The 26,297-nt window shown below is 46.0% G+C and overlaps 1 protein-coding gene across 1 annotated transcript in view; it reads right to left on the bottom strand.

Moving 5' to 3' along the window:
* The window catches only part of dapp1 (dual adaptor of phosphotyrosine and 3-phosphoinositides 1), a 105,657-nt gene that overhangs the window by 4,652 nt on the left and 74,708 nt on the right, over positions 1–26,297 (bottom strand). The window contains exons 2-6 of the mRNA XM_033022860.1: positions 14,662–14,784; positions 12,036–12,169; positions 6,605–6,735; positions 3,699–3,746; positions 1,925–1,987 (exon numbers count right to left, since the gene is read on the bottom strand). Of these exons, the coding sequence (XP_032878751.1) occupies positions 1,925–1,987; positions 3,699–3,746; positions 6,605–6,735; positions 12,036–12,169; positions 14,662–14,784 (499 nt within the window). The remainder of the gene's footprint in view (positions 1–1,924; positions 1,988–3,698; positions 3,747–6,604; positions 6,736–12,035; positions 12,170–14,661; positions 14,785–26,297) is intronic.

Raw genomic sequence — 26,297 nt, 5'->3', positions numbered from 1 at the left:
GCCAGAGGATGTACTTGAGGCAGATACTATGAAGACATTGGACACGTACCCAGATAAGATAGATTTAGAGGGATATGGTCCAAACACAGGCAGCTTAGATGGGGCATGTTAGTCGGCATGGTCAAGTTGGGCCGAAGAGCCTGTTTTTGTGCTATGTGACTCTAAGCACAGATGATGCTGTCTGTGTCTCTGAGAGAAATGGCATTGGGATGTCTGACTTACAATTTAAAATATAGCGCACGTCTCAAAACATTGTGCTGAATAACGTTTTGATGAATTAAATAACAGCGTGACTGTATTGCTCCTAATGAAGAGGTATTCTACATTCTGTGAATCAATCCTCAACTAAACACGGGGTACCTCTGGCATTTATCTGTCTGTCTGCCTGCCTGTCTGTCTCTCTGTCTATCAATCTATAAACATTTAATCACAAACTCAACCCTCTGAAAAAAGCCAAGACATAAAATTTGGAATGAAGTTGGCATTGTCAGTGTCACTAACACCAAGTTACCAATCTACGTTTAACACAGAGATGCGGGAGTCCACATTGATATTGCAATATATTATCTCAATCCTGCCTTTCTTTGTAGATTAAATCTTTACCTTCCCCCCCCCCCATTAATTAGCCAGTGTCAGTTTGTGAAAGTGTGCTGCATATTGTCACCAGGTCGGCATCGGTAATTGTTTATAATTGTCGCATCTACCGAGACACAGTGTTTTCATCCGATCCAGATGCATGTATACAGATGTGCTGCAGTAGGGCGGCACGGTGGCGCAGCGGTAGAGTTGCTGCCTTACAGCACTTGCAGCACCGGAGATCCGGGTTCGATCCCAACTACGGCTGCTGTCTGTACAGTGTTTGTAATTTCTCCCTGTGACCTGCGTGGGTTTTCTCCGAGATCTTTGTTTTTTCCCCCACTCCAAAGACGTACAGGTTTGTAGGCTAATTGGCTTGGTAAATGTAAAAATTGTCCCTAGTGTGTGTGGGATAGTGTTAATGTGCGGGGATCGACGGTCAGCGTGGACCCGGTGGGCCGAAGGGCCTGTTTCCGCGCTATATCTCTAAACTAAACTAAAGCATTTTATCAGGATGCATCATAGCATGGTTTAGGAACAGCTCCATCCAAGACCACAAGGAATTGAAAACAGTGGTGAACATAGCCCAGACCATCAAGCAAACAAACCTCCCTTCCATTGACTCCATCTTCATTTCATGCTGCTTCAGCAAGGCCACCTCCATAATCAAGGACCCCAGTCATTCCCTCTTCTCCCCTCTCCCATCAAGTAAGAGGTACAGAAGTATGATAATACATACAGTACCTCCAGATTCGGGACAGTTTCTTCCCATTCAATTGTTACCATTCAACTGAGCCGTCTCATCACCAACTAGAGTGGTCCTGACCTCTCACCTACCTCAATGGAGACCCCCCGGGCTATCTTTAATCAGACTTTACCTTGCACTAAACATTATTCTCCATTATCCTGTATGTATACACGGTGGACAACTGGATCGTGATCAAGTATATTATTTTTGCTGACTGGACAGCAAGCAACAAAATAGCTTTACATTGTACCTTGGTACTCGTCACAATAAACTAAACTAAACTATGCTCCTCACATACAAGGTTCTTTATAGACCCCACCACTGCTAATGTTATTTTCCTAATTTATTTATGCAGTTAACAGAGTTTAAATTCCCCAGTGGGTGAGGTGGGATTTGTACTTATTCCCAAATGGTTAACTAGATGTCATATGGATAGGACATACAACAAAGAAGCTTTTCACTGTATCTCCGTACATAAGACAATAAACTAAACTGTACCAGCAGAGGGCCTTGAGTCAGCAACAGGGCTGAGAACTCAGCAGGCGATTTCTATTTTAAGATTAATAAAGCTGCTCAGATGCAATTTGTTTCACAACATACCATTTTGTCTTTGAAATACTTCAGTTCATTCCTATGTAAAATAAACCATCTGGTTTTCCAAGTCTGAAAAGAGAAGGAAATGCACGAGAATTAACCAATTGTTCATCAAAGTAAAACCATATTATGGGAAGCACCATGACACAGCAGTAGAGGTGCTGCCTCACGGCGTCAGAGGCCCAGGTTCGTTCCTGATATCGGATGCTGTCTGTGTGGAGTTTGCACGTTCTCCCTGTGACCGCGTGGATTTTCTCTGGGCCCCCGGTTTCCTTCCACATTCCAAAGGCGTGCGGGTTTGTAGGTTAATTGGCTTCTGTAAATTATCCCTGGTGTGTTGGGTAGAACATGGGTGATCGCTGGTCGGCACAGACTCGGTGGGCTGAAGGGCCTGATTCCACACTGTATCTCTATCCAAAATTAAACTATGCTTCATGGTGACAGAGTAATTTTAAGCAGGGAAGTGCAGAGATAAATAATTTGAGAATAAAAAAAGAAAGTTGTGAGTGTGGAATTCTCTGCCTCAGAGGGCGGTGGAGGCTGGTTCTCTGGATACTTGCTATGAGAGAGCTAGATAGGGCTCTTAAAGATAGCGGAGTCATGGGATATGGGGAGAAGGCAGGCACGGGGTACAGATTGGGGATGATCAGCCATGATCAAATTGAATGGCGGTGCTGGCTCGAAGGGCCAAATGGCCTACCCCTGCACCTATTGTCTATTGTCTAAAATATTCAAGAGGTCAGGTCAGACGAAAGAAGCCACCATTGACTCCATCACTTCAAGCTGCCTTGGGAAAGCAGCCAACATAATCAAGGACCATTCGCCTCCCGGTCATTCCCTCGTCTCCCCTCTCCCATCGGGCAGAAGATACAATAACTTGAAAGCACATAGCACCAGATTCAGGAACAGCCCTTTTCCCCACTATTTTCAGCTGTTCCTGTGCTATACGTTCCATTTAGCCCTTGCTGGTTGTTACCCACCATTGGGAACACATCCGACCTTTCCCTATTATCACTGGGCTCCTTTGAAATCCCTCACAAGTATCTTTTAAGTGTGATTCTTAAATTTACATTCAGCGCCTCATAACGAGATCCCAATCAAGTTTTGCCTCATGATTAGACTTTGGAGATACAGTATGGAAACAGGCCCTTCGGCACACCGAGTCCTCGCAGACCAGAGATCACTTCGTATACTAGCATTATCCTACACACTGGAGACAATTTACAACTTACAGAAGTCAATTAACCTACATACCCGCACGTCTTTGGAATGTGGGAAGAAACCAGAGCATCCGGAGAAAACCAACGAGGTCATAGGGAGAAGATATAAACTCCGTACAGACAGCACTAATAATCAGGATTGAACCCGGGTCTCAGGTGCTGTAAGGCAGCAGCACTATTACTGCGCCACCGTGCTGACCCTAAGAGATGTTATCTAAACAGTTTTCACATTGCCTCACATCTTGCCTAGGTGAGGTCTGCTGTATGAGTTTATCGGATTGTATGCAAAACAAAGAAATACACTACACGTAGGTACATGTGACAATAAAGTATTATTAAATTGAATTGAAATTAATTCAATCTAAACAAAACCGGAGTACCCAGAGGAAACCCACGCGATCACAGGGAGAACGTACAAACTCCGTACAGACAGCACCCCCAGTCAGGATTAATCCCGGGTCTCTGGGGCTATGAGGAAGCAACTCTACCAGCTGCATCTCCCGCTTCATATAACATGGCAACTACATGTAGTTGTGCATCGACTAAGCATAGAATCTCACCTTTACTCGGCCTCCTTGCTTGGTGAGATAGCCTTCCTTGGTGCCCAGCTGTAAATTAGAAAATATGTTTCTAAGATTATTACTAACACAGATTGGACCAGTTGTCATCTACAAGCTGGTTAAAGCAAGAACATGTGAGTTAGGTAAAGCATCCATTGTTAACAAGCCAAGCCAACCCAAAGGTGACAACATTCTTGCACTGCTGTAGAGAGATTATACAGTACTTATGTAAACATGTAGTACTGTTCCCCTCATCAAAACGAAATAACTAATCATTGACGACGGAAAGGGGAAGTCGGGAGTCCACGCACCAGTTTTTGTCGATGTGTTGGCAGTGGTGAGAGTTAGCAGCTTCAAGTTCCTGGGCGCTAACATCTGGGATCACCTGTCCTGGCTCCATCACATAGACGTGATCACCAAGAAGGCTTTTAATACCTCTACTACTTAGAAGTTTAATGATTCGGCATGTCTCTGGTAACTGCATGAATAAATCAGGAAAGTAACGTCTGCAGTGGTGGGGACTATAAAGAACCTTGTATGCGAGGAGGAGTGTCTTTTGGAGAACATACAACTCCAGACCCACAGCAAGGTGGTTGGCTTCACTGCTCTCTAAAACAGTCCATGCTATTCAAGTCATGCATAGACCCATCAGGCAGGAGGGGAATAGATAGGGCGAATACACAGTATTTTAGCCAGAGTAGGGTCATTAAGAACCAAAGGACATAGGTTTTATGTGAGAGGGGAAAAATGTAAAAGGAACCTGAGGGGCAACTTTATCCACACATACGGTGGGTATATGGAATAAGCTGCTAGAGGAGGTAGTTGAGGCATGTGCTATAACATTTAAAAGATACTTTGACAGGTACATGGATAGGAAAGAGTAGAGGGATATGAGCCAAACGCAGACAAATGGAACTAGCTTAGATGAGGCATCGTTAGGCCAAAAGTCTCACATTGTATCTGCCTCCACCTCCACCCATTACAGTGCGTTCAAGGCTCCGACCACCCTCTGTGTCAGAAACGTTGCTCTGCCCATTACCTTGAAACTTTGCCACTCTCACCATGAAGCTATTCCCAACTCTAGAGGGCATAGCTATAAGGTGAACCGGGGAAAATTTAATGGCGATGTATGGGGCAAGATTCTTTTTACACAAAGAGTAGCGAGGGCTTGGAACACCTTGGTGGAGGCAGAGCATTTAAGAGACGTTAAGATAGGCACATGAAAGTGCAGTGAATTGAAGAATATGGATCATGTACAGGCAGACAAGATCAGTTTAACTAGGCATCATGTTCGGCACAAACGTGGGCTGAAGGGCTCGTTCCTGTTCCTGTTCTATGTTCTATGTCTCAAGTATTTGATTTTTCTGATCTGGGAAAAAAGTTCAGACTCTCTACCCAGTCTATGTCTCTCATGATTTTATACACTTTAATATTGGCCTAACCAGCAACATATATATCCATGGAATTAACCCAAAAAGTGCCGTAGAAATGCCGGCTGTTTTTCTTGATCCAGCATTCATTTAACATTGCCACTGTATACATTTTAGAAGCAAATCACTGGTTCAGAAAGCAAGAAATGTCAGAGAATTGCGGACGCAGCTCACACGAACCATCCTCCATTCCATTGACTCCTGAGTGGCCCTGAGTGGGGGCGCCGTCGAGTATGGCTGCCCTGCCTGCAGCTGTTCGTCCTTTCACCCTTTAAATTTTTTTTAGTGTGTTGAAAGTTTTTGTTTTGGAGGTCTAGGCTCTTTATGTGGAGGGGTGGGGGAAGGGGGAAACTATATTTCTCAGTCTCTACCTGGTCGGAGATACGGCTTTCCTCTGAGCCGCATCTTCGCCCCTTCCTCGCGGCCTACCAACGGGACTGGAGCGGCGTTTCTTGCCGGGACCGGCCAGAACCTCAGCTTCGGCAGCGGCATAGCTCTGAAGCACCATCGCGGAGCGGGCGATGCCTTACCTGGGTCGCCGTGTGGTAAGCTCCGGAGTCCTTAGACCGCCGACTCCAACATCGTGGAGCTGTGGTCGCGGAGTGTCCAGCTGCGGGCGGCGCTGGGCTTAAACACTGTGGAGCCTGGGATCTCTCGCCGAGATCGCCAGTGTTGGAGCTCCGACCAGCGCGGCCTGTGGACTTCGGGAGCCGCGGTCTCCGGGGAGGAAGCGGCCGTTCCAGACACTCCAAGCCGCTGAGAGTGTTTTCCCGACGCCGGAGCTCCATCATCCGGCGAGAGGGCCTGTAACATCGGGCTGCCGTCGCGGCGACTGCGGAGGCCTCAATAGGCCCGACCATGGGTGAACAATGAGGAAGAGGACTGGACTTTGTTGCCTTCCCTCACAGTGGGAACCATTGTGGGGGGATATTTTTATGTTCAATGTTAAATTCTTTATTGTGTTTTATTTTTATTGGTGTGCTGCAAATGGCAACTCAAATTTCACTACTCCAATTGGTGTACGTGACAATAAATGTCCTTTGTCCTTTGTCACCCCTGTCACTCCCTCTTCTCTCTCCCATCAGGCAAGAGGTACAGAAGTGTGAAAATGCACACCTCCAGATTCAGGGACAGTTTCTTCCCAGCTGCTATCAGGCAACTGAACCATCCTATTACCAACTAGAGAGTGGTCCTGACTTTCCATCTACCTCATTGGAGACCCTTGGATTAACTTTAATTGTACATTACCTTGCACTAAACATTATTCCCTTTATCCAGTATCTGTACATTGTGGACGTCTTGATTGTAATCAAGTATAGTCTTTCCGCTGACTGGATAGCACGCAACAAAAAGCTTTTCACTGTACCTCGGTGCACGTGACATTAAAGTAAACTAAACTAAATTAAACAAATCACAGCCTGGTAAATAATTGCAACCCAGCTGGAGCCGGGCATGGAGCTAAGATGGTGCACTCACAGAGGGAGCCTTGGAAACAAGGTCGTTCTCTGTCCGTCCTGTCTGCATGGCTGTGTGGACCCGCACTGATTCGTAAATGGAAGGCTCCTCCACTTGCCGAGGGTATGGACTCTTCAGTACAAGCAGCGTCCCTTCGGATAAATAAATTTGATAAAAACATGATGCTTATCTTGTAGTTTAGAGATGGACACAAAATACTGGAGTAACTCAGTGGGTCAGGCAGCATCTCTGGAGAAAAGGAATAGGTGACGTTCGTGTCGAGACCCTTCTTTACACCCAGAGTCAAAGGAGATGGAAACTAGTATGGAACTAGATGGTATGGAAAGGTACACTACAAATCTGAGCTGGTACCGATGGCCATTGGAGCCCACAATGGTCCATTGTTGGCTGTGGAAGAGGTGATAACAAAGGGATATATGGATGTGAACAGTGGAAGTGGCAGGAGTGGGTGGGGGAGGGGCAGAGAGAGAAGGAAGGCAGTGGATACTTAAAATTAGAGAAATCAATATTCATACCGTTGGGTTTTAAGCTGCCCAGGTGAAATATGAGGTGCTGTTCCTCCAATTTACATGTGGCCGCACTCTGGACAGTGGAGAAGGCCCAGGACAGAAAGGTCAGTATTGGAACGGGAAGGGGAGATAAAACATTTGGCAACCAGGAGATCGCGTAGGCTAAGGCTGACTGAGTGTAGGTGTTCAGTGTTAGTTTAGCGATACAGCACGGAAGCAGAATCCACGGCGACCATCAATCACCTGTTCACTTTAGTTCTATGTTATCCCACTTTCTCATCCGGAGCGGGACTACACACTAGGGACATGACAGCGTGGATCACTTTAGAAAGAGGTTTCTAGCTTTCCAATTTCTCTTGACACCATTGTACCTGGATTGTACCTGGACATAGCCCAGACCATCACACACACCAACTCCCCTTCCATTGACCCCATCTACACCTCATGCTGCCTTGGCAAGGCCACCAGCGTAATCGAGGACCAGTCTCACCCCGGTCACTCCCTCCTCGCCCATCAGGCAAGAGGTATAGAAGTGTAAAAATGCGCACCTCCAGATTCAGGGACAGTTTCTTCCCAGCTGTCATCAGGCAACTGAACCATCCTATCACCAATTAGAGAGCAGTCCTAAGTTACCATCTACCTCTTTGGAGACCAATGGACTTCCTTTAATTGGACTTTACCAGTCTTTATCTTGCACTAAATAATATTTGTTATATCCTGTATATGTACAGTGTGAATGGCTCGATTGTAATCACATGTTGACTTTCCGCTGACTGGTTCACACGCAACAAAAGCTTTTCACTGTACCTCGGTACACGTGACACAAATAAACAATTTACAGAGGCCAATTAACCTACAAACATCCAGCATCTATAAGTTCATTTGGTTGCATCAGAAGTGCAAATGCACATTGAATCTCACATGATAGAAGCAAGGAATTGCAGATGCTGGTTAATGCACAAAAGGACACAAATATTCCTCTCATGATTTTATACACCTCTATAAGGACATCCTCCTGTGCTCCTAGGAATAAAGTCCAAGCTTGCCTGGCCTCTCCGTATGGCTCAAGCCCTCAAGTCCTGGCAAAATCCTCGTAAATGTTCTCTGCACCCTTCCTATCTTGAAAACATTTTTCCTATAACATGGTGGCCAGAACTGAACACAATACTCTGAATGTGGTCATACCAATGTCTTGCATAACTGCAACACGACCTCCTAACTTCTACACTCAATGCTCTGACTGATGATATGACAATAAACTCCACTCGACTTGGCATGGGATTGAGCAAGGTTGGTCCATTACCAAATTCCACATGTGTTGGGCTCAATCCAGTATTACAGAATATAGTCTGAAGAAGGGTTTTGGCCCGAAACGTTGCCTATTTCCTTCGCTCCATATATGCTGCTGCACTCGCTGAGTCTCTCCAGCATTTTTGTGTACCTATTACAGAATATAGATTCAGCAAAACACTCACCTACACTAATCTTAACTGGGATGCCTACAAACAGCATAGATCAACGCCGTGTGGGATCTTTCCTGTTCTTTCTGAGGACAGCCATGATGGAGCTACAATGGGAAGGCCTGCATTTATTGCCAATGCTTAACTGCCTCAAGAAGTTTGTGGTGAGCTGCCTCCTTGAGATGGCAAATTCCAAACAGTAAGGCATTGAGTAGAAGAGTCAGCAAGTCATGAGGCAGTTTGATAAGACTTTGGTTAGGCCACGCTTGGAGTATTGCGTGTAGTTCTGGTCACCCCATTACAGGAAGGATGCGGAGGCTTTGAAAACGGTGCGGAAATGGCACCTGGATTTAACGGTATTATCCGACAGGGACAGACTTGGATTTTTTTCTTTGGAATGCAGGGATTGAGGGGAGACCTGATAAAAGTATAACAAGTGTGAGAGGCATAGATAGGGCAGACAGTCAGAACACTTTTCCGCAGGGTGGAAATATCAAATACTAACGGGCAAAGCTTTATTGTGAGAGGGCAAATTTTAAAGGAGAGATGCAGGGTGAATTTATTTTTACACACAGAGGCTGGTGAATGCCCGGAATACACTGCCAGGGTGGTAGTGGAGGCAGATATGATAATGGTGTTTGAGGCTTTTGGATAGGCACATGGATTTGCTATGCAAGGATATGGATCACATGCACACAGATAAGATTTGGTCTTGGTATAATATTCAGCACCGATATTGTGAGCTGAAGGGCTTGTTCATGTGCTGTACTGTTCTATATTCCCTCAAAAATTACTCCACACAATACCATTCTTGAACAACAAATATACTATTGCAAAGATATTTTAGCATACACAATGAAAACATATTATAAGTCATAGGAACAGAAGTAGGCCATTCGGCCAATCGTCTACTTCACCATTCAATCATGGCTGACCTATCTTTCTCTCTCATCCCCATTCTCCTGCCTTCCCCCCTTATCCGTAGAGGCAACTGTGGAGGCCTCAATTGGCCCGACTATGGGTGAACTGGGGATGGGGACTGGACATTGTGCCTTCCCCCATAATGGTAACCATTGTGGGGGGATGTTTCTATGTTAAAGATCCTTATTGTTCCGTTTCCTAGATGGCTGCCGGAAGGGAGAGTGAACGCTGGCGCGATTAGCTGCCGCTGCTCCCTCTTTGAATTGTGTCTTTGAATTGTGTCTTTGAATTGTGTATTGTTGATGTCTTTACTATTTATTTGTGATTTTTTTGTCGTTATTTTTTGTTTTGTTTCATTCCGCTTACATGTTTTGTAATCTGTTTACTAAATTTTGTAAGGTGTCCTTGAGAGTCTTGAATGGCGCCCATAAATAAAATTTATTATTATTATTATTATTATCCTTTGACACCCTTACGAATCAAGTGTCTGTTAATCTCCTCCTTAATACTGTAAATCAATACAATCAAGTCAAAGTCTAGTACAATAGATATTCCAACGAGGAAGATACAGAGTGCCGAACATAGTTCCCAGCATTGTAGTGCATCACTTCCAGAGACCAAGTCCAATGTCAACAATAAGGTGGAGGTGAATCAACTTGGCCTCCACAGCTGTCTGTGGCATACAAAACAAAATAAAACTCATACAAAACAATTTCTGGACTTTTAAAAACTACAAAATAACTGAGAACCCTTCATTACTCCTCTGCTGGGTGGAGTTTTCCAGGTTCTCACTGATACATTTCCATGTGAAAACGTGGTGAGAGTGGGAGGAGAATGGGAAATCCTTGCGTCACAAAGTCTTTGTCCTGCTCCAACCACATTGACACTACGGCCTAGAAAGCACATCAACGCCTCTGCTTCCTCAGACGTCTAAGGAAGTTCAGCATGTCTCCAATGACTCTGACCACATGCTCCATCATCAACCATCTGCACTTTATGTTGCCTCAGGAAAGAACCCAATATAATAAGGTCATAAGTGATTGGAGTAGAATTAGGCCATTCGGCCCATCAAGTCTACTCCGCCATTCAATCATGACTGATCTATCTCTCCCTCCTAACCCCATTCTCCTGCCTAGATTCTCCTAACCGAGAATCTATCTTTGCCTTAAAAATATCCACTGACTTGGCCTCCACAGCCTTCTGTGGCAAAGAATTCCACATACACAAATCAAGGACTTGTCCCACCCCAGCCATTTCTCCTTCTCCCTGCTCCCGTCCAGCAGAAGGTACAGAAGCTTGAAAGCACGCACCACCAGATTTAGGAATAGATTGTTAGCCTCTGTTATCAGGCTTCTGAACGGTCCTTCCATAAGCTAGGGTACTGTTCGCTTCACCTCTACCCCATTGTGGGCATTAGACTTTGTCTATGGAACAGATGCAACCACTTACAACACTCAGAACCAGTGTACGGCAGAGATTGTCCGGAGAGAGAACTATTGTGAGAAGCGGTGGAGTGCATGTAACTTAGATCTTGGTTGGACCCCAAATGTGAGGCCAGGAAACGGAGTTGGAAGCAATGTGGGACGAGGTGGGTGTGACTGGCAGATGAGTTGGGTGGGGGAAAGAAGGATGGAGATAGTGACCAAGGGTGGAAGTGAAGAATGCATGGCTGTGTGAGCAAATCTGCATCAGAACATGGTCCTGAAGCAGGAGAGCAGCAGGGAAAAAAGAGGGGGAGCAGTGAAAGAGGGTCACACTGAAATCCCATCAGAGAGAGGAAGAGAACCTCTTCAAGGTATCCATAATTTGAGGGGATAGACACAAAATGCTAGAGTAACTCAGAAGGTCAGGCAACATCTCTGGAGAAAAGGATTAGATGACGTTTCGGGTTGAGACCCTTCTTCAGATTCAACCTTCAGTCTTAACCCGAAACGTCACCTATTCCTTTTCTTCAGAGATGCTGCCTGACCCACTGAGTTACTCAAGCATTTTGTGTCTATCTTCAGTGTAAACCAGCATCTGCAGTTCCTGGCATTATTTGAGGAGCACTAAAATGGAGACACAAGGAACTGCAGATACTGAAATCTTGAGCAAATTATAGATTTGGTTTCTGGAACAGATGCGCTACAATGCTGAGAACTATATTCTGCACTATGCATCTTCCCCATGCTCTACCTATTGTACTTGAGTTTGGCTTGATTGTATTTATGTATGTTATTATCTGATCAGTCTCGACCCAAAATGTCACCCATTCCTTTTCTCCAGAGATGCTGCCATATCCGCTGAGTTACTCCAGCATTTTGTGTCTACCTTCGATTTAAACCAGCATCTGCAGTTCTTTCTTACACACTTATTATCTGATCTGATTTGATAGCATGCAAAACAAAGCTTTTCACTGTGCACGCTGTGCATTGAAGCTAAATCTTTCTTTGAAGAACTCAGCAATTCAGGCAGCATCTGTGGAGGGAATATCCAGGTGATGTTTCGGGTTGGGACCCTTCTCCAGACTGGAAGGATGACCATGGAATAGAGCTGGATTACCTGTCTCGCTGCCAATCAGCGGCTGATTGGCGAAGTGACTGACAAACTCGGAGACAGAATGAAATTCACTGAATCCAAATTTAATCGAGCCTTCACTCCACTCGATCTGGAAGTGTTTGACGGAGTCTTTGCCTCTGCAGATGAAAAATTCACAGACGTTAGTGATCTTCAACATGACAGCGTGGATCACTTTAGAAAGAGGTTTCTAGCTTTCCAATTTCTCTTGACACCATTGTACCTGGATTATACCTGGACATAGCCCAGACCATCACACAAACCAACCTCCCTTCCATTGACCCCCATCTACACCTCACTCTGCCTTGGCAAGGCCACCAGCATAATCAAGGACCAGTCTCACCCCGGTCACTCCCTCCTCCCTCCTCTCCCATCAGGCAAGAGGTATAGAAGTGTAAAAATGCGCACCTCCAGATTCAGGGGCAGTTTCTTCCCAGCTGTCATCAGGCAACTGAACCATCCTATCACCAATTAGAGAGCAGTCCTAAGTTACCATCTACCTCTTTGGAGACCAATGGACTTTCTTTAATTGGACTTTACCAGTCTTTATCTTGCACTAAATATTATTTGTTATATCCTGTATATGTACAGTGTAATTGGCTCGATTGTAATCACGTAGTGACTTCCCGTTGACTGGTTCACACGCAACAAAAGCTTTTCAGTGTACCTCGGTACACGTGACACAAATAAACTAAACTAAACTGAAACAAGCCCCTTGGCCCACTGAGTCCGATCACCGATCACCATCGAAAGAGCAGTGATCTGAATGCCAGCACAGAGCTTGTAGTGGTGAGAGAAATGAAGAGCAAGACAAAATGATTTATAGTATTATTAGAGAGAGAGTCAAGAGTGTTTTATTGTCAGATAGAACAATTAAATTCTTACTTGCAGCAGCACAACAGAATATGTAAACATAGTACACTGTAAACAATATAATAAACAAGAAAAAGTTCAGTGTGTGTGTATATATATATACACACATACCCATACATATATATTTAAAATGAAGATAAGACACAAAAAGCTGGAGTAACTCTAGCGGGACAGGCAGCATCTCTGGAGAGAATGAATGGGTTCACTTCCTATATATATATATATATATATATATATATATACACACACGCACGCACACATACATAAAAAACAAACAATAATAGTGCAATGATAACGATAATAGTCTACATAGTTCAGAGTTTATTTTGAGGTTGTAGTTTTTAATAGCCTAATGGCTGTATGGAAGAAGCTGTTCCTGAACCTGGACGTTACAGTTTTCAGTCTCCTGTACCTACTTCCCGATGGCAGGGGTGAAATGAGTGTATGGCCAGGGTGGTGTGGGTCTCTGATGATGCTGGCTGCCTTTTTGGGGCAGCGACTTCGGTAAATCCTTTCGATGGTGGGGATATATTATTATATTATATATATAATATACATATCTAATGTATATATATATTATTTATATTTATCTCTGTATAATTGCGTTTATGGGCCTGTAAAGCTGCCGCAAGTAGGAATTTAATTGTTCTGTTGTCAGTACATATGACAATTAAACACACTTGAAAGGAGAAAGGAAGAGGAGGAGCCTGAGGGCTGAGGGAGAGCTGAGAAGGGGAGGAGACAGCAAGGGCTACCGGAAATTGGAGGTCAATGTTTATGCCGCTAGGGTGCAAACTGCCCAAGCGGAATACGATGTGCTGCTCCTCCAATTTCCGGTGATGCTCACTCTGGCCACGGAGGAAGCCTTTTTCCAGCACTTTTGTCTACCTTCGATTTTCCAGCACTTTCGCTACCTTCGATTTTCCAGCATCTGCAGTTCCTTCTTAAACAGTCACAGGGAGTACGTGTAAACTCCGTACAAACAGCACCTGTGGTCAGAATCCAGCCCGGGTCTGTGGCGCTGTGAGGCAGCAACTTTACCACTGTGCCATCGTGCCTGACAGAAGGATGTAAAATTCTGAGAGGCATATCTAAAACAGACAGTCAGAATGTGTAGGAAGGAACTGCAGATGCTGCTATAGACCGAAGATGGACACAAAAACCTGTATTTCTAAAAACTAAACCATTAAACCAAATGGGACCAGAGTGCTTGCTCGCACATGTAGATGCATAGAGACTCTTGCCCAGGGGAGAGGAATCGGGAACCAGAGGGCTTACGTTTAAGGTGAAGGGGGCAAAGATTTAATAGGAACCTGAGGGGTTACTTTTTCCATACAAAGGGTGGTGGGTGTATGGAATGAGCTGCCGGAGGAGGTCGTTGAGGCAGTAACTATCACAACATTTAAGAAACAATTAGACAGGTACATGTATAGGACAGGTTTAGAGGGATATGGGCCAAATACAGGTAGGTGTAGACTAGTGTAGAGGGACATAGTTGAGTTTAGTTTATTGTCACATAGACCAAAGTACAGAGAAAAGCATTTGTTGCGTGCTAACCAGTCATCGGAAAGACAATACATGATTATGTTTCCACGCTGTATGACGATGTATTAAAATGCCTCACACTGAACACCCACCACAGCCAGTTACAAGTGGCATTAAACATTTTCACTGCCTGTGAGATCTGAGGCTAGTCTAATAACGCAGCGACTCTCTGGCCCAGGTCCGAGCTGCTTACCTTACCGACAGTGCGTAGAAATTTGGAGCATCGTGACTTTTCCTCAGCAGGTAGCAGCCATCCTTGCCGTTGGACAGGAGCAGAGCTTCAGCGGCATGGCGCGAGAGATCATGGTGATACCAGCTGTCCAAGGAGAAGCAAACGAGAGGGCGTCAACAAGGGAATGCATTCTAGGAGGCTGCTTAATCCAAGACAACCACCGCTGAAAGACAGTCACAACATGCTGGAGTAACTCAGCGAGTCAGGCAGCATCTCTGGAGAACATGGATAGATAACATTTCAGGTTGGGATCCTTCATTGTCTGAAGGTGGGTCCTGACCTGAAACGTCACCTATCCATATTCTCTACAAATGCTGCCTTACCCTTAGTTTAGTTTAGTTTATTGTCACGTGCACCGAAGTACAGTGAAAAGCTTTTGTTGCGTACTATCCAGTCAGTGGAAAGACTATACTTGATTACAATCAAGATGTCCACAATGTACTGGATAAAGTGAATAACATTTAGTGCAAGGTAATGTACAATGAAAGTTAATCCAAGGGTCTCCAATGAGGTAGATGGGAGGTCAGGCCACTCTCTAGTTAGTAACCTAGCTTCAGTTGCCTGATAGCAGCTGGGAAGAAACTGTCCCTGAATCTGGAGGTGTGCATTTTCACACAGTGGAAAGACTATATATGATTACAATCGAGCCATATACAATGTACAGATGTGTAAGAAAGAACTGCAGATGCTGGTTTAAATCGAAGGTAGACACAAAATGCTGGAGTAACTCAGCAGGTGAGGCAGCATCTCTGGAGAGAAGGAATGGGCGACGTTTAACGTTTAATGCAAGATAAAGTCCAGTAAATTCTGATTAAAGATAGTCCATGGGTCTCCAATGAGGCAGATAGTAGCTCAGGACCGCTCTCTAGTTGGTGATAGGATGGTTCAGTTGCCTGATAACAGCTGGGAAGAAACTTTCCCTGAATCTTGAGCTATGCATTTTCACTCTTGCTTGATGGGAGATGGGAGAAAAGGGGGAACTTTTCCAACACTTTTTTTTGTAAACCAGCATCTGCAGTTCCTTGTGTCGGCAATCTCAGCTAGACTGAATCAGTCTGGGAGGAGAACTGTAAGCTTCAGTTTAGAGATACAGTGGAAACATGCCCTTTGGCCCACTAATTTCACGCTGTCCATTGATAACCCATTCACACTGGCTATCCCACTTTCTTATCCACTCCCTACACACGAGGGACAATTTACAGAGGCCAATTATCCTACAAACACGCACGTCTTTGGGATGTGGGTGGAAACTGGAGCACGTGGAGGAAACCCACGCTGTCACAGGGAGAACATGCAAACGCCACACAGACAGCATGCGAGGTCAGGATCGAACCAGGGTCTCTGGTGCTGTGAGGCAACAGTTCTACCCCTGTAGCTGTCTAATATCAGAATGTTCTGATCAACTCTGTGATCGGACTCACTCTCAGCATTTGGCAGTCTTGGAGCAACTTTGTTTGACGCAGCTGCAAAAACTCCTGTCTTAGTCACTTCAGTCACCAGCTCCAAGATTTGAGCCTCTTTATTTTTACGAGTTGTGGCATAGGACCACTTGGCACTTTATCCAGTCACGCAGCATGGATAAAGTGAACGCTCAGTCTTTTTCCCAGAATTTAGACTCTAGACGCTGCCTGACTTTAGACTTTTGCGATATAAAGTGGAAACAGGCCCTTCGGCCCACCGATTACATGCCAACCAGTGATCACCCTTACACTAGCACTATCCTACACACTAGGGACAATTTTACCAAACCTGTACGTCTTTGGAGTGTGGGAGGCACCCTGAAAAAACCCACACGGTCACAGGAAGAACGTGCAAACTCTGTACAGACAGCCCCCGTAGTCAGGATCGAACCTGGGTCTCTGGCGCTGCAAGGCAGCAGGTCTAGCCCTGCGCCACTCTGCCACCCCTAAAAAGGATAGATTAAAACCAGAAGACATAAAGTGAGAAGGGGGTAATTTAAAGAGAGATCAGGGAGGTTAATGAGAGATCAATGAGAATAAAGAGATATTAAAGTGATATGGGGCAATCAGAGGCCTGAAACGAGGTGTCAGAGGAAGCTATAGATTTGGATACAATTACAATTTTCAAAGGACCTTTTTGGACAGATATATGGAGACACAAAGAACAGTTCCAGATGCTGGAATCTTGAGCAAAACACAAAGTGCTGGAGGAACCCAGGCAACATCTGTGGGGGGAATGGGCAGGCTACATTTTGGGTCGGGGCCCTACGTCAGATATATGGATAGGAAGAATTTAGAGGGGTATGGGCCAAATGTGGTGGCACGATGGAACAGCTGTAGAATTTCAGCCTTCAACTTCAACCCGGGTTCGATCCTGACAACGTGCTGTCTGGTGTTTCTGTGTTCTCTATGACTGCGTGGGTTTTCTCCGGGTGCTCCGGTTTCCTCCAACGTTCCAAAGACGTGCAGGTTTGTAGTTTAATTGGCTTCGGTAAATTGTCCTTAGCATGTAGGATGGAATCTCCATATATCCATTCAAATGTTTAGATTCATAATTGTATCTGTTTCTAGAGTTTCCTCTGTCCAATTCATCTCTACTATCACTATGTTTTAGAAACATTTGGACACGCACATGGATAGGAGAGGATTGAGAGGTATATGGGCCAAATATGGGCAGGTAGGACTAGTATAGATGGGGCATGATAGTTAGCATGGCGGAAAGAGGCGTTCACATCGCCGCCCTGTTTCCACCAATCTCTCCACCCCCACGCACAAGAAGCACAAGACAGACACCATTCTATGCAGATGCCGAGAAGTGTGTTTATCTCTGGCTGAACAACTTCTAATCTTGTGTGTGGACTAGATTAGAAGAAGAAGAAGTTAGCATGGGCAAGTTTGGCCAAAGGGCTACCCCATTGCGGACATTGGACTTTGTCTCTGGAACAGATGCGCTACAATGTTGCGAACTATATTCTGCATTCTGTATCTTCTCCTTTGCTCGGTTTATTGTACTTCACTTTGGCTTGATTCCGTTTATGTATAGTGTTATCTGCCCTGCGCTCAGATACAGGAATCTTGAGTTAACAGAAAAACTGGTGGAGGAACCAGCGAGTCAGGCAGCATTTACACAGGGAATGGACAGACGACGTTTTGAATTGTTACACTTTTTCAGTCTGAAGCAGGGTTCAACCAAAACGTTGCCTGGAGATTTCCCTCCACAGATGCTGCCTGACCCGCTGATTTCCTCCAGCACTTTGTTTTTCTTTTAACTCAAGATTCCTGCATCCGAGCGCAGGAGGCTGAGGGGTGATCTTATAGAGGTGTTTAAAATCATGTGGGGAATAGATACGGTGAATGCACAGAGTCTTTTACTCTCAAGGTAGGGGAATTAAGAACCATAGGACATAGGTTTAAAGTGAGGGAGGAAAGATTTAATAGGAACCTGTGGGGAATGTTTTTCACTCAGAGGGTAGTCGGTATTTGGAACGAGCTGCCAGAGGGGGTAGTTGAGGCAGGTACTATAACAACATTCACAAATTACTTGGACAGAAACATGGATAGGAAAAGTTTAGAGGGATATGGACCAAACGTGGGCAAATGGGACGAGTGTAGATGGGGCATCCAGTGAATTGGCTTCCACTGCCTTGTGTGGCAGAGAATGCCACAGATTCACAACTCTCTGGATGAAGAAAGTTTGTCCTCATCTCAGTCCTAGCTGGCCTACCCTTTATTCTTAAACTGTGAACCCTGGTTCTGAACTCCCCCAACATCGGGAACATTTTTCCTGCAGTTACAGCAAGTGAAAATCTAGCAGGTAAGCAGGATGCTTTCTCCAACCACCCCCATTTGAAGGCCACCACCTTCCACCGTTTCTACCAAGTGCTTGGTACCTACTTCTAGCAGCCACTGGTAGGTGCGTGGTACCTTCTTCCAGCAGCATGCACTGAGCCGCAGCCTGAAGGGCCTGTCCCACTTAGGCGATCCTTTGGGCAACTACAAGCGTCAGTGGCAACAGTGTTTGCTGTCGGAGGTTGTCGTAGGTGAATGCTAGTAAAACTAGTCCCTGACAATCGCCTAAAGAGTCGCCTCAGTGGGACAGGCCCATAAGTGTGTGGGAATAGCGTAGAGCAGGGGAGCCACGACCAGCTGCGCCACTCGTTGTCCAGCCCACTCTCCAAGTCACTGATAGACACAAAAAGCCAGAGTAACATCCAATTTCCTCACTGTGTCTGTGGACCGACTCCAAGCACCAGAGGCCCATTGATCTGAGGCGTTGCTCGATACGTGATTGGCTTTGTGGAGATCAGAGCCAGATGTCACCGTGTCCCGGCACTCTGCCCTACACAGCCCTGCTAGCCGGACAGGGTTCAGTTTAGAGATACAGCGTGGAAACAGGCCCTTCGGCCCACCAAGTCCACATCGACCAGCAATCCCCGCACATTAACACTATCCTACACACATTAGGGACAATTTACACTTATACCAAGCCAATTAACCAGACCTTCAGTCTGACGAAGGGTCTCGACCCGAAACGTCACCCATTCCTTTCTTCTAGAGATGCTGCCTGACCCGCTGAGTTACTCCAGCACTTTATGTCTATTGGTTTAAAGCAGCATCTACAGTTCCATCCTTCGCGTGTACCTGTCCAAATGCCATTTAAATATCATTGTGGTAATTTCAAGTGTAGAATGAAGACAAGAGTGTATAGTTGTCGCATGCAGCGACATCAGAACAATTACATTCTCTGTTGCTGCACCTTAACAGGCTGGTTAAAGCAACAACACACAGATACATGTAAATAGATTGCTTTAGTTAACTATTGCCACCTGTAGCGAGGTACAGGGAAAAGCTTTTGTTGCGTGCTATCCGGTAAATGCAAGCAAGTCGCCCACAATGTACAGATAAAGGAGAACGGGCGCAACATATATATTCAATAATACAATGGATTAATAATCAGTAATATTGGGTAATTATCCCGGCATATAGCATTACAATTAATGCCCCACAGCGTCGGAGACCCGGGTTTGATCCTGGTCTTGGGTGCAGTCTGTGTGGAGTTTGCACGTTCTCCCTGTGACCGCGTAGGTTTCCTCCGGGTGCTCCGGTTTCCTCCCACATCCCAAAGACGTACGGGTTTGTAGGTTAATTGGCCCTCTGTAAATTGCCCCCTAGTGTATAGGGACTGGATGAGGAAGTGGGATAACATAGAACCAGTGTGAACGGGAGATTGATGGTCGGCACGGACTCGAGGGACCGAAGGGCCTGTTTCCACGCTGTATCTTTGCACTAATTATAATATTGAACAAATCAAGATTTAACTATCGGATTTGAACATGAACAATATAATCCCAAGGTTGCAGAGTATTTGAATGGCATTTATTGCATAATCCCTGAGGTTATTCCTTGTAAAGTGAAGGGCAAAGATCATCTCTACAAGTTTCATTTTCTGAAGTTAATTTGTAGTTTATATTTACCATCTTGCCTTTGCGTATTTGTTCCCGCGATACATGAATCCAAGACTTACATTTAAAGATGAACAAAATATCAATTTAAAGACAGATATCAACTAATTTCCCCGATTGAGTATGAATATCAATTTCTTTAACATCCCCTCTCTCTCCGTCCCTCCGCCACCCGAGTGGTACTGCTTCAAAGTCGTCTTGTTGGGTCTCATTGCATGTGAAGGAACTGCAGATGCTGGTTTAAACCGAAGAGAGACACAAAATGCTGGAGCAACGCAGCGGGACAGGCAGCATATCTGGAGAGAAGGAATGGGTGACGTTTCGGGTCGAGACCCTTCTGAAGGTTTCGGGTCGAGACCCTTGGAAGGGTCACGACCAGAAACATCACCCATTCCTTCTCTCCAGAGACGCTACCTGATCCATGCCGGTCACCAGGGCGAATTCGGCACAGAGACTTTCACGGCAGCAGCGCAACGCTTCCGACGCCTCCGACGGCCCGGGACTCTTGCACTGAGGCTGCTCCATGGCCGGAGCTGCAGTGAGCGACTCGCCAGCCCAGCAAACACTCACCAGCCCGGCAAACACTCGCCAGCCCAGCAAACATTCGCCAGCCCGGCAAACACTCGCCAGCCCCGGCTCCCCGTCCGCATTTGTCCCCGCCACTGCTTCTGCTTCCATCTCTCCTTCAGCCCCGGCTCTCCAACACCCGTGGCCCATGCACTTGATATGAGTTTTGAAATTCTTGTTGATCACAAAATTTCTCAAGACAGAGCGTGAGAAATTTGTGATCAGCGTGAGAGCGTGAGAATTTGTCGAAAAGCGTGATTCTCACGCTCAATGGCAGCCCTGGTACTGACAGCACTGGAGGTCAGGATCAAACCCGGGTTTCTGGTGCTGTAAGGCAGCAAATCTACCGCTAGGCCACCCCTGGAGCCAACACGTCCGCTGGTCAGCGAACACCCTCACTCAAAACTCAGTGATTCTCACAGCCACTGCACCATGTCCACAGCATGGAAAACAGGGAAGTGTTTGAGGCACAATTTCCTGATGCTGAGACCGTTTCCTGAAATGTGAGAAATGAGCAAGCATGCCCCGTTAGCAGAAAGGGCAAACTCGGAATTGAAACAAGAGACAGAAAATGCCGATGTGTCAAAACTCCATGGAGTGAAACTCCAAAAAACTCCAAACTCCAAAACTGGCCAGATGTCTAGTCGCTGGGAGACAAGTGAAAGTGCACCGTGCAATTACAGGAAATTCACAGTCTGCACGGAATGCCAAACTCGCTGACTCGCTGGCCAACTGGAGAACCACAGCACATTGGCTGCTGCCTCTCAGCTTCACAGACCCGGGTTCAATCCTGACCTGGAGTTTGCACGTTTAACCTCGGATCGCGTGGGTTTCCTCCCACGGGTTCTTCGGTTAATTGGACCTCTGTAAAATGCCTCTGGTGTGTAGGAAGTGGATGAGAAAGTGGGATAATAGGGAACGAGTGTGAAAGAGTGATCAATGGTCGGCGTGGATTCGGAGGGCCAACGGGCCTGTTTCCATGCTAAACAAAATGGCAGCACAGTGGCGCAGTTGGCAGACCTGTTGCCTCACAGTGCCAGAGACCGGGATTCAATCCTGACCTTGGATGCTGTCTGTACGGTGTTTGTACGCTCTCCCTGTGACCACGTGGGTTTCCTCTGGGTGCTCCAGTTTCGTCCCACATAGAAACATAGAAACATAGAAATTAGGTGCAGGAGTAGGCCATTCGGCCCTTCGAGCCTGCACCGCCATTCAATATGATCATGGCTGATCATCCAACTCAGTATCCCGTACCTGCCTTCTCTCCATACCCTCTGATCCCCTTAGCCACAAGGGCCACATCTAACTCCCTCTTAAATATAGCCAATGAACTGGCCTCGACTACCCTCTGTGGCAGAGAGTTCCAGAGATTCACCACTCTCTGTGTGAAAAAAGTTCTTCTCATCTCGGTTTTAAAGGATTTCCCCCTTATCCTTAAGCTGTGACCCCTTGTCCTGGACTTCCCCAACATCGGGAGCAATCTTCCTGCATCTAGCCTGTCCAACCCCTTAAGAATTTTGTAAATTTCTATAAGATCCCCTCTCAATCCCCTAAATTCTAGAGAGTATAAACCAAGTCTATCCAGTCTTTCTTCATAAGACAGTCCTGACATCCCAGGAATCAGTCCCAAAGTCTTATGGGTTTGCAGGTTAATTGGCCCTCTGTGTATTGCCCCTAGTGTGTCAGGCGGGAGTGGATGAGAAAGTGGGATTACATAGAAGTAGTGTGAACGGGTGATCAATGGCCGGCATGGACTCGGTGAGCCGAAGGGCCTGTTGCCCTGCTGTGTCTCCAAAATTAATTTTCCTGACTCCACAACGTCCAAGGCTGATCAGACAATTCTGAAAACAGTCCCATCCTGTTGTCCCCTCAGCCTCTCTCCAAGGCCCTTGTATTCTCGCTCGCATGCACTGAGATACAGTGAAAAATGTTGCTATCCAGTCATGCTATACACGAGTACTATCAAGCCGTACACACGGTACAACAATAGAACACAAAGTGCTGGAGTAACTCAGCGGGTCAGGCAGCGTCTCTGGAGAACATGGATAGGTGACGTTTCGGGTCGGGACCTCTCTTCAGTCTTAAGGGTGGTGGGAACGAGCTGCCAGAGGGGATAGTCGAGGCAGATACTACTACAGCCTTCAAAATGCATTTGGACAGGTACATGGGTAGGACAGGTTGAAAGGAAGGGTGGCACAATGGCGTGCCAGTAAAGATGCTGCCTTTCAGTGCCAAATACCCAGGTTCGATCCTGACTGCAGTTGCTGTCTAGGCGGGGTTTGTACGTTCTCCCTGTATTCCTAGATTTCTCCCTAGGTCCTAAATCTCCCTAGGTTTTCTCCGAGTGCTCTGTTTCTTCCCACACCCCGAAGATGTGCAGGTTTGTAGGTTAATTGGCTTCGATGAAATTGTAAATTGTCCCTAATGTGTCGGATAGTGCTAGTGTGCGGGGTGATCACTGGTTTAGTTTAGTTTAGTTTCGAGATACAGAGCGGAAACAGGCCCTTCGGTCCACCGGGTCTGTGCTGACCAGTGATCCCCGTACACTAACACTATCCCACACACGAGGGACAATTTATACCAAAGCTAATTAACCTACAAACCTGCACATCTTTGGAGTTTGGGAGGAAACCGGAGCACCCGGGGAAAACTCACACGGTCACAGGGAGAACGTACAAGCTCCGTATAGACAGCACCCGAGCTCAGGATCGAACCAGAGTCTCTAGCGCTGTAAGGCAGCAACTCTACCGCTGCACCACCCAGCCGTCACTTGGACTCGGTGGGCCAAAGGGCCTGTTTCCGTGCAGTATCTCTAAAGTCTGTAGAATATGGACCACACACAGACAAATGGGACTCGTGTAAATGGGACATAATTGGCCAAAGGACCAGTTTCCGTGCTGTACGACCCAATGATTAATTCCTCTGAAGAGCTAGCAGGGACCCATTGGGCCAAACAGCCTCCACTTTCTCCACAACAATTCCATGCCAAGCTCTAAACTCTGATAGTTTAGTTACAGGAACCAATGAGATCAATGGGTACCCAGATGAGAGATTGTATCAACTACCTCTGAAACTTTAACCATACAGTTGATATAATGGAACAAACACCAGGATTAACAAACAGTGGGATCATTCTTCTGGATATCAGGAATAGGCAAAACCTGGAGAATTTGGCACAAATGAACCTTTTCCTTCAATGTTCTTAATTTAGTTTATCCACATTAATGCTGGAATTTTACATCGGGGAACAATAAAAAATGACCTTAATGAGCACACATTCACTATTTAATAGCAAATCTGCACCATTAATAGCATATATTTTTTATTGGTGAAAGAATAAAAGGTTCAACACAGACCTATTAAACATAGGAACTTTAAAACCCAGGGATAGGTCTGACCTACTCAGATGTCTTTAGTTTAGTTTAGTTAACTGTCACTTGCACCGAGGTACAGTGAACAACTTTCTGATGCGTGCTGTCCAGTCAGCGAAGAGACTATGTGATTACAATCAAGCTGTCCGCAGTGCACAGATACACTGTAGCTGGTACATGTTGCTGCATTTATGGCCGATCTGCCCTGGATCCATTCTCAAAGTAACTCCAGGTATCCACTGCCATTCCGGAAGAGAAGGAAATTGTTGACCAAAATAGTCTGTCATGCAACGTGGAAACAGGCCCTTTGACCCAACTTGCCCACGCCGACCAACATGCCCCAAATGGAAAGATACTATACACTTTACAGCTGGAAATAAGACACAGCTTACTGTCACCAACTGTGCGAGCATTTGCTCAGGATTCCAGCACCAGCAGTGTCTCGTGTCTACAAATCTCTCATCACAGTGGCACTTAATCTCATCACAAGATGAGATCCCTCACAACCCCTACAAACGATGGAATGTTTGAGGGGGGGCACATGCTCAGCTTTTGTCACCTCAACCCGGCAGGGAATCTGTCATTTATACAAAGGGTGGTGGGTGTATGGAACGAGCTGCTGGAGGAGGTAGTTGAGGCAGGCACTATCACAAGGTTTAAATCACATTTGGATAAGTGCATGGATAGGACAGGTCTAGAGAGATACACGTCACACGCAGGGAGATGGGACACGTTGGTCGGTGTGAACAAGTTGGGCCGAAGGGCTTAATTCCACACTGTTTAACTCGACAACTACGTTTTCTTATCTCTGAAAACAGAACATTAACCACCCGTTGAAATGGCCCACCTGTTAGCCAGCGACATCCATGTCACAGGGTAATGAAGAGTTTAGGCTTCATTCCATAACCATCACAACCAACAACAAAACACAACACGCTGGGAGTGCTGGGTTACTCCAACACTTTGACAATAGACAATAGACAATAGGTGCAGGAGTAGGCCATTCGGCCCAGCACCGCCATTCACTGTGATCATGGCTGATCATCCACAATCAGTACCGCGTTCCTGCCTTCTCGCCATATCCCCTGAGAAGTCCTATCTTTAAAAGCCCTATCTAGCTCTCTCATGAAAGCATCCAGAGAATTGGCCTCCACTGCCTTCTGAGGCAGAGAATTCCACAGATTCACAACTCTCTGGGTGAAAACACTCTGGGTGTAGACACAAGGAACAGCAGAAGCTGGTTTACCAAAAAAAGACAGAGTCCATTGCTGTTTTAAGTAACCTTGATCAGACAAGCCGACAAACATGAACCCGAGACACCAATCTACTAATAATGTCACCTATCCATGATCTCCAGAGATGCTGCCTGATCTGCTGAGTTACTCCAGCACTTTGTGAGTCTGAACTAAGGTCCTGACCCAAAAAGTCACCGGTCCATGCTCTCCACAGATGCTGCCTGACCCACTGAGATACTCCAGCACTTGGCGTCTTTTTTTTTGTAAACCAGCAACTGCAGTTCCTCGTTTCCACTTTTAGTAACCGTTTATTGCCGCCGCTGCAGAGAGGGGGATAGATTGTAAGGAAATGAAAGGCAGTGCAGACCAACAAGACGCAAACCTTGGGACAGGTGCACAGAGACAGAGACAGGGGGAAGGTTGCATGTGAAACGAGCGCTCACCACTAATCTCTGCTGAGACGATCCTGACCGGCGGACTGGCTGGGCCTTAGTTAGTGGCAGCAGAAGGAAGAAACCTCAAGGAAACCCAGTCTTCACCAACTTGCACTGTGCAGCTGGTGCAAGTCTCTCACAAACTTTCAACAGGCAGAAAAAGAGGAAGCGGGGCCAATGATTTAAATGCAGCCCGTGCTGAGGAGGGGTGGATGCTGGACTTTCGGGTTGTGTCCAAATTCCCCAGTTTCCTCCTACACCTCCTCGAGATCTCCTTTGTTGACCTTCCATTTCCTAATTGATTTCTCTAATCTCAACTCCTGCATTCCCTTGTCTCCCCTCCCTCCCACCCCCTAGTTGTCCCACCAGTTCCACTGTTCGTATCCTTGTCTCCCTCTTCTTATCACATATTCCCCAGTTAACAATTGAACATGATAGGCTCCACCCTTCCCAAGGTCATCTGTTGCCTAATTTGTTCAGTCTGAAGAAGGGCCTCGACCTGAAACGTCACCTATTTGTTTTCTCCAGAGACGATGCCTGACCCGCTGAGTTACTCCAGCATTTGTGT

This window comes from Amblyraja radiata, chromosome 1 (genome assembly GCF_010909765.2).
Source record: "Amblyraja radiata isolate CabotCenter1 chromosome 1, sAmbRad1.1.pri, whole genome shotgun sequence".
In the NCBI taxonomy this organism is placed as follows: domain Eukaryota; kingdom Metazoa; phylum Chordata; class Chondrichthyes; order Rajiformes; family Rajidae; genus Amblyraja; species Amblyraja radiata.
Note: the sequence above shows the minus strand (reverse complement) of the source record. Positions and strands in the feature narration are given on the sequence as shown.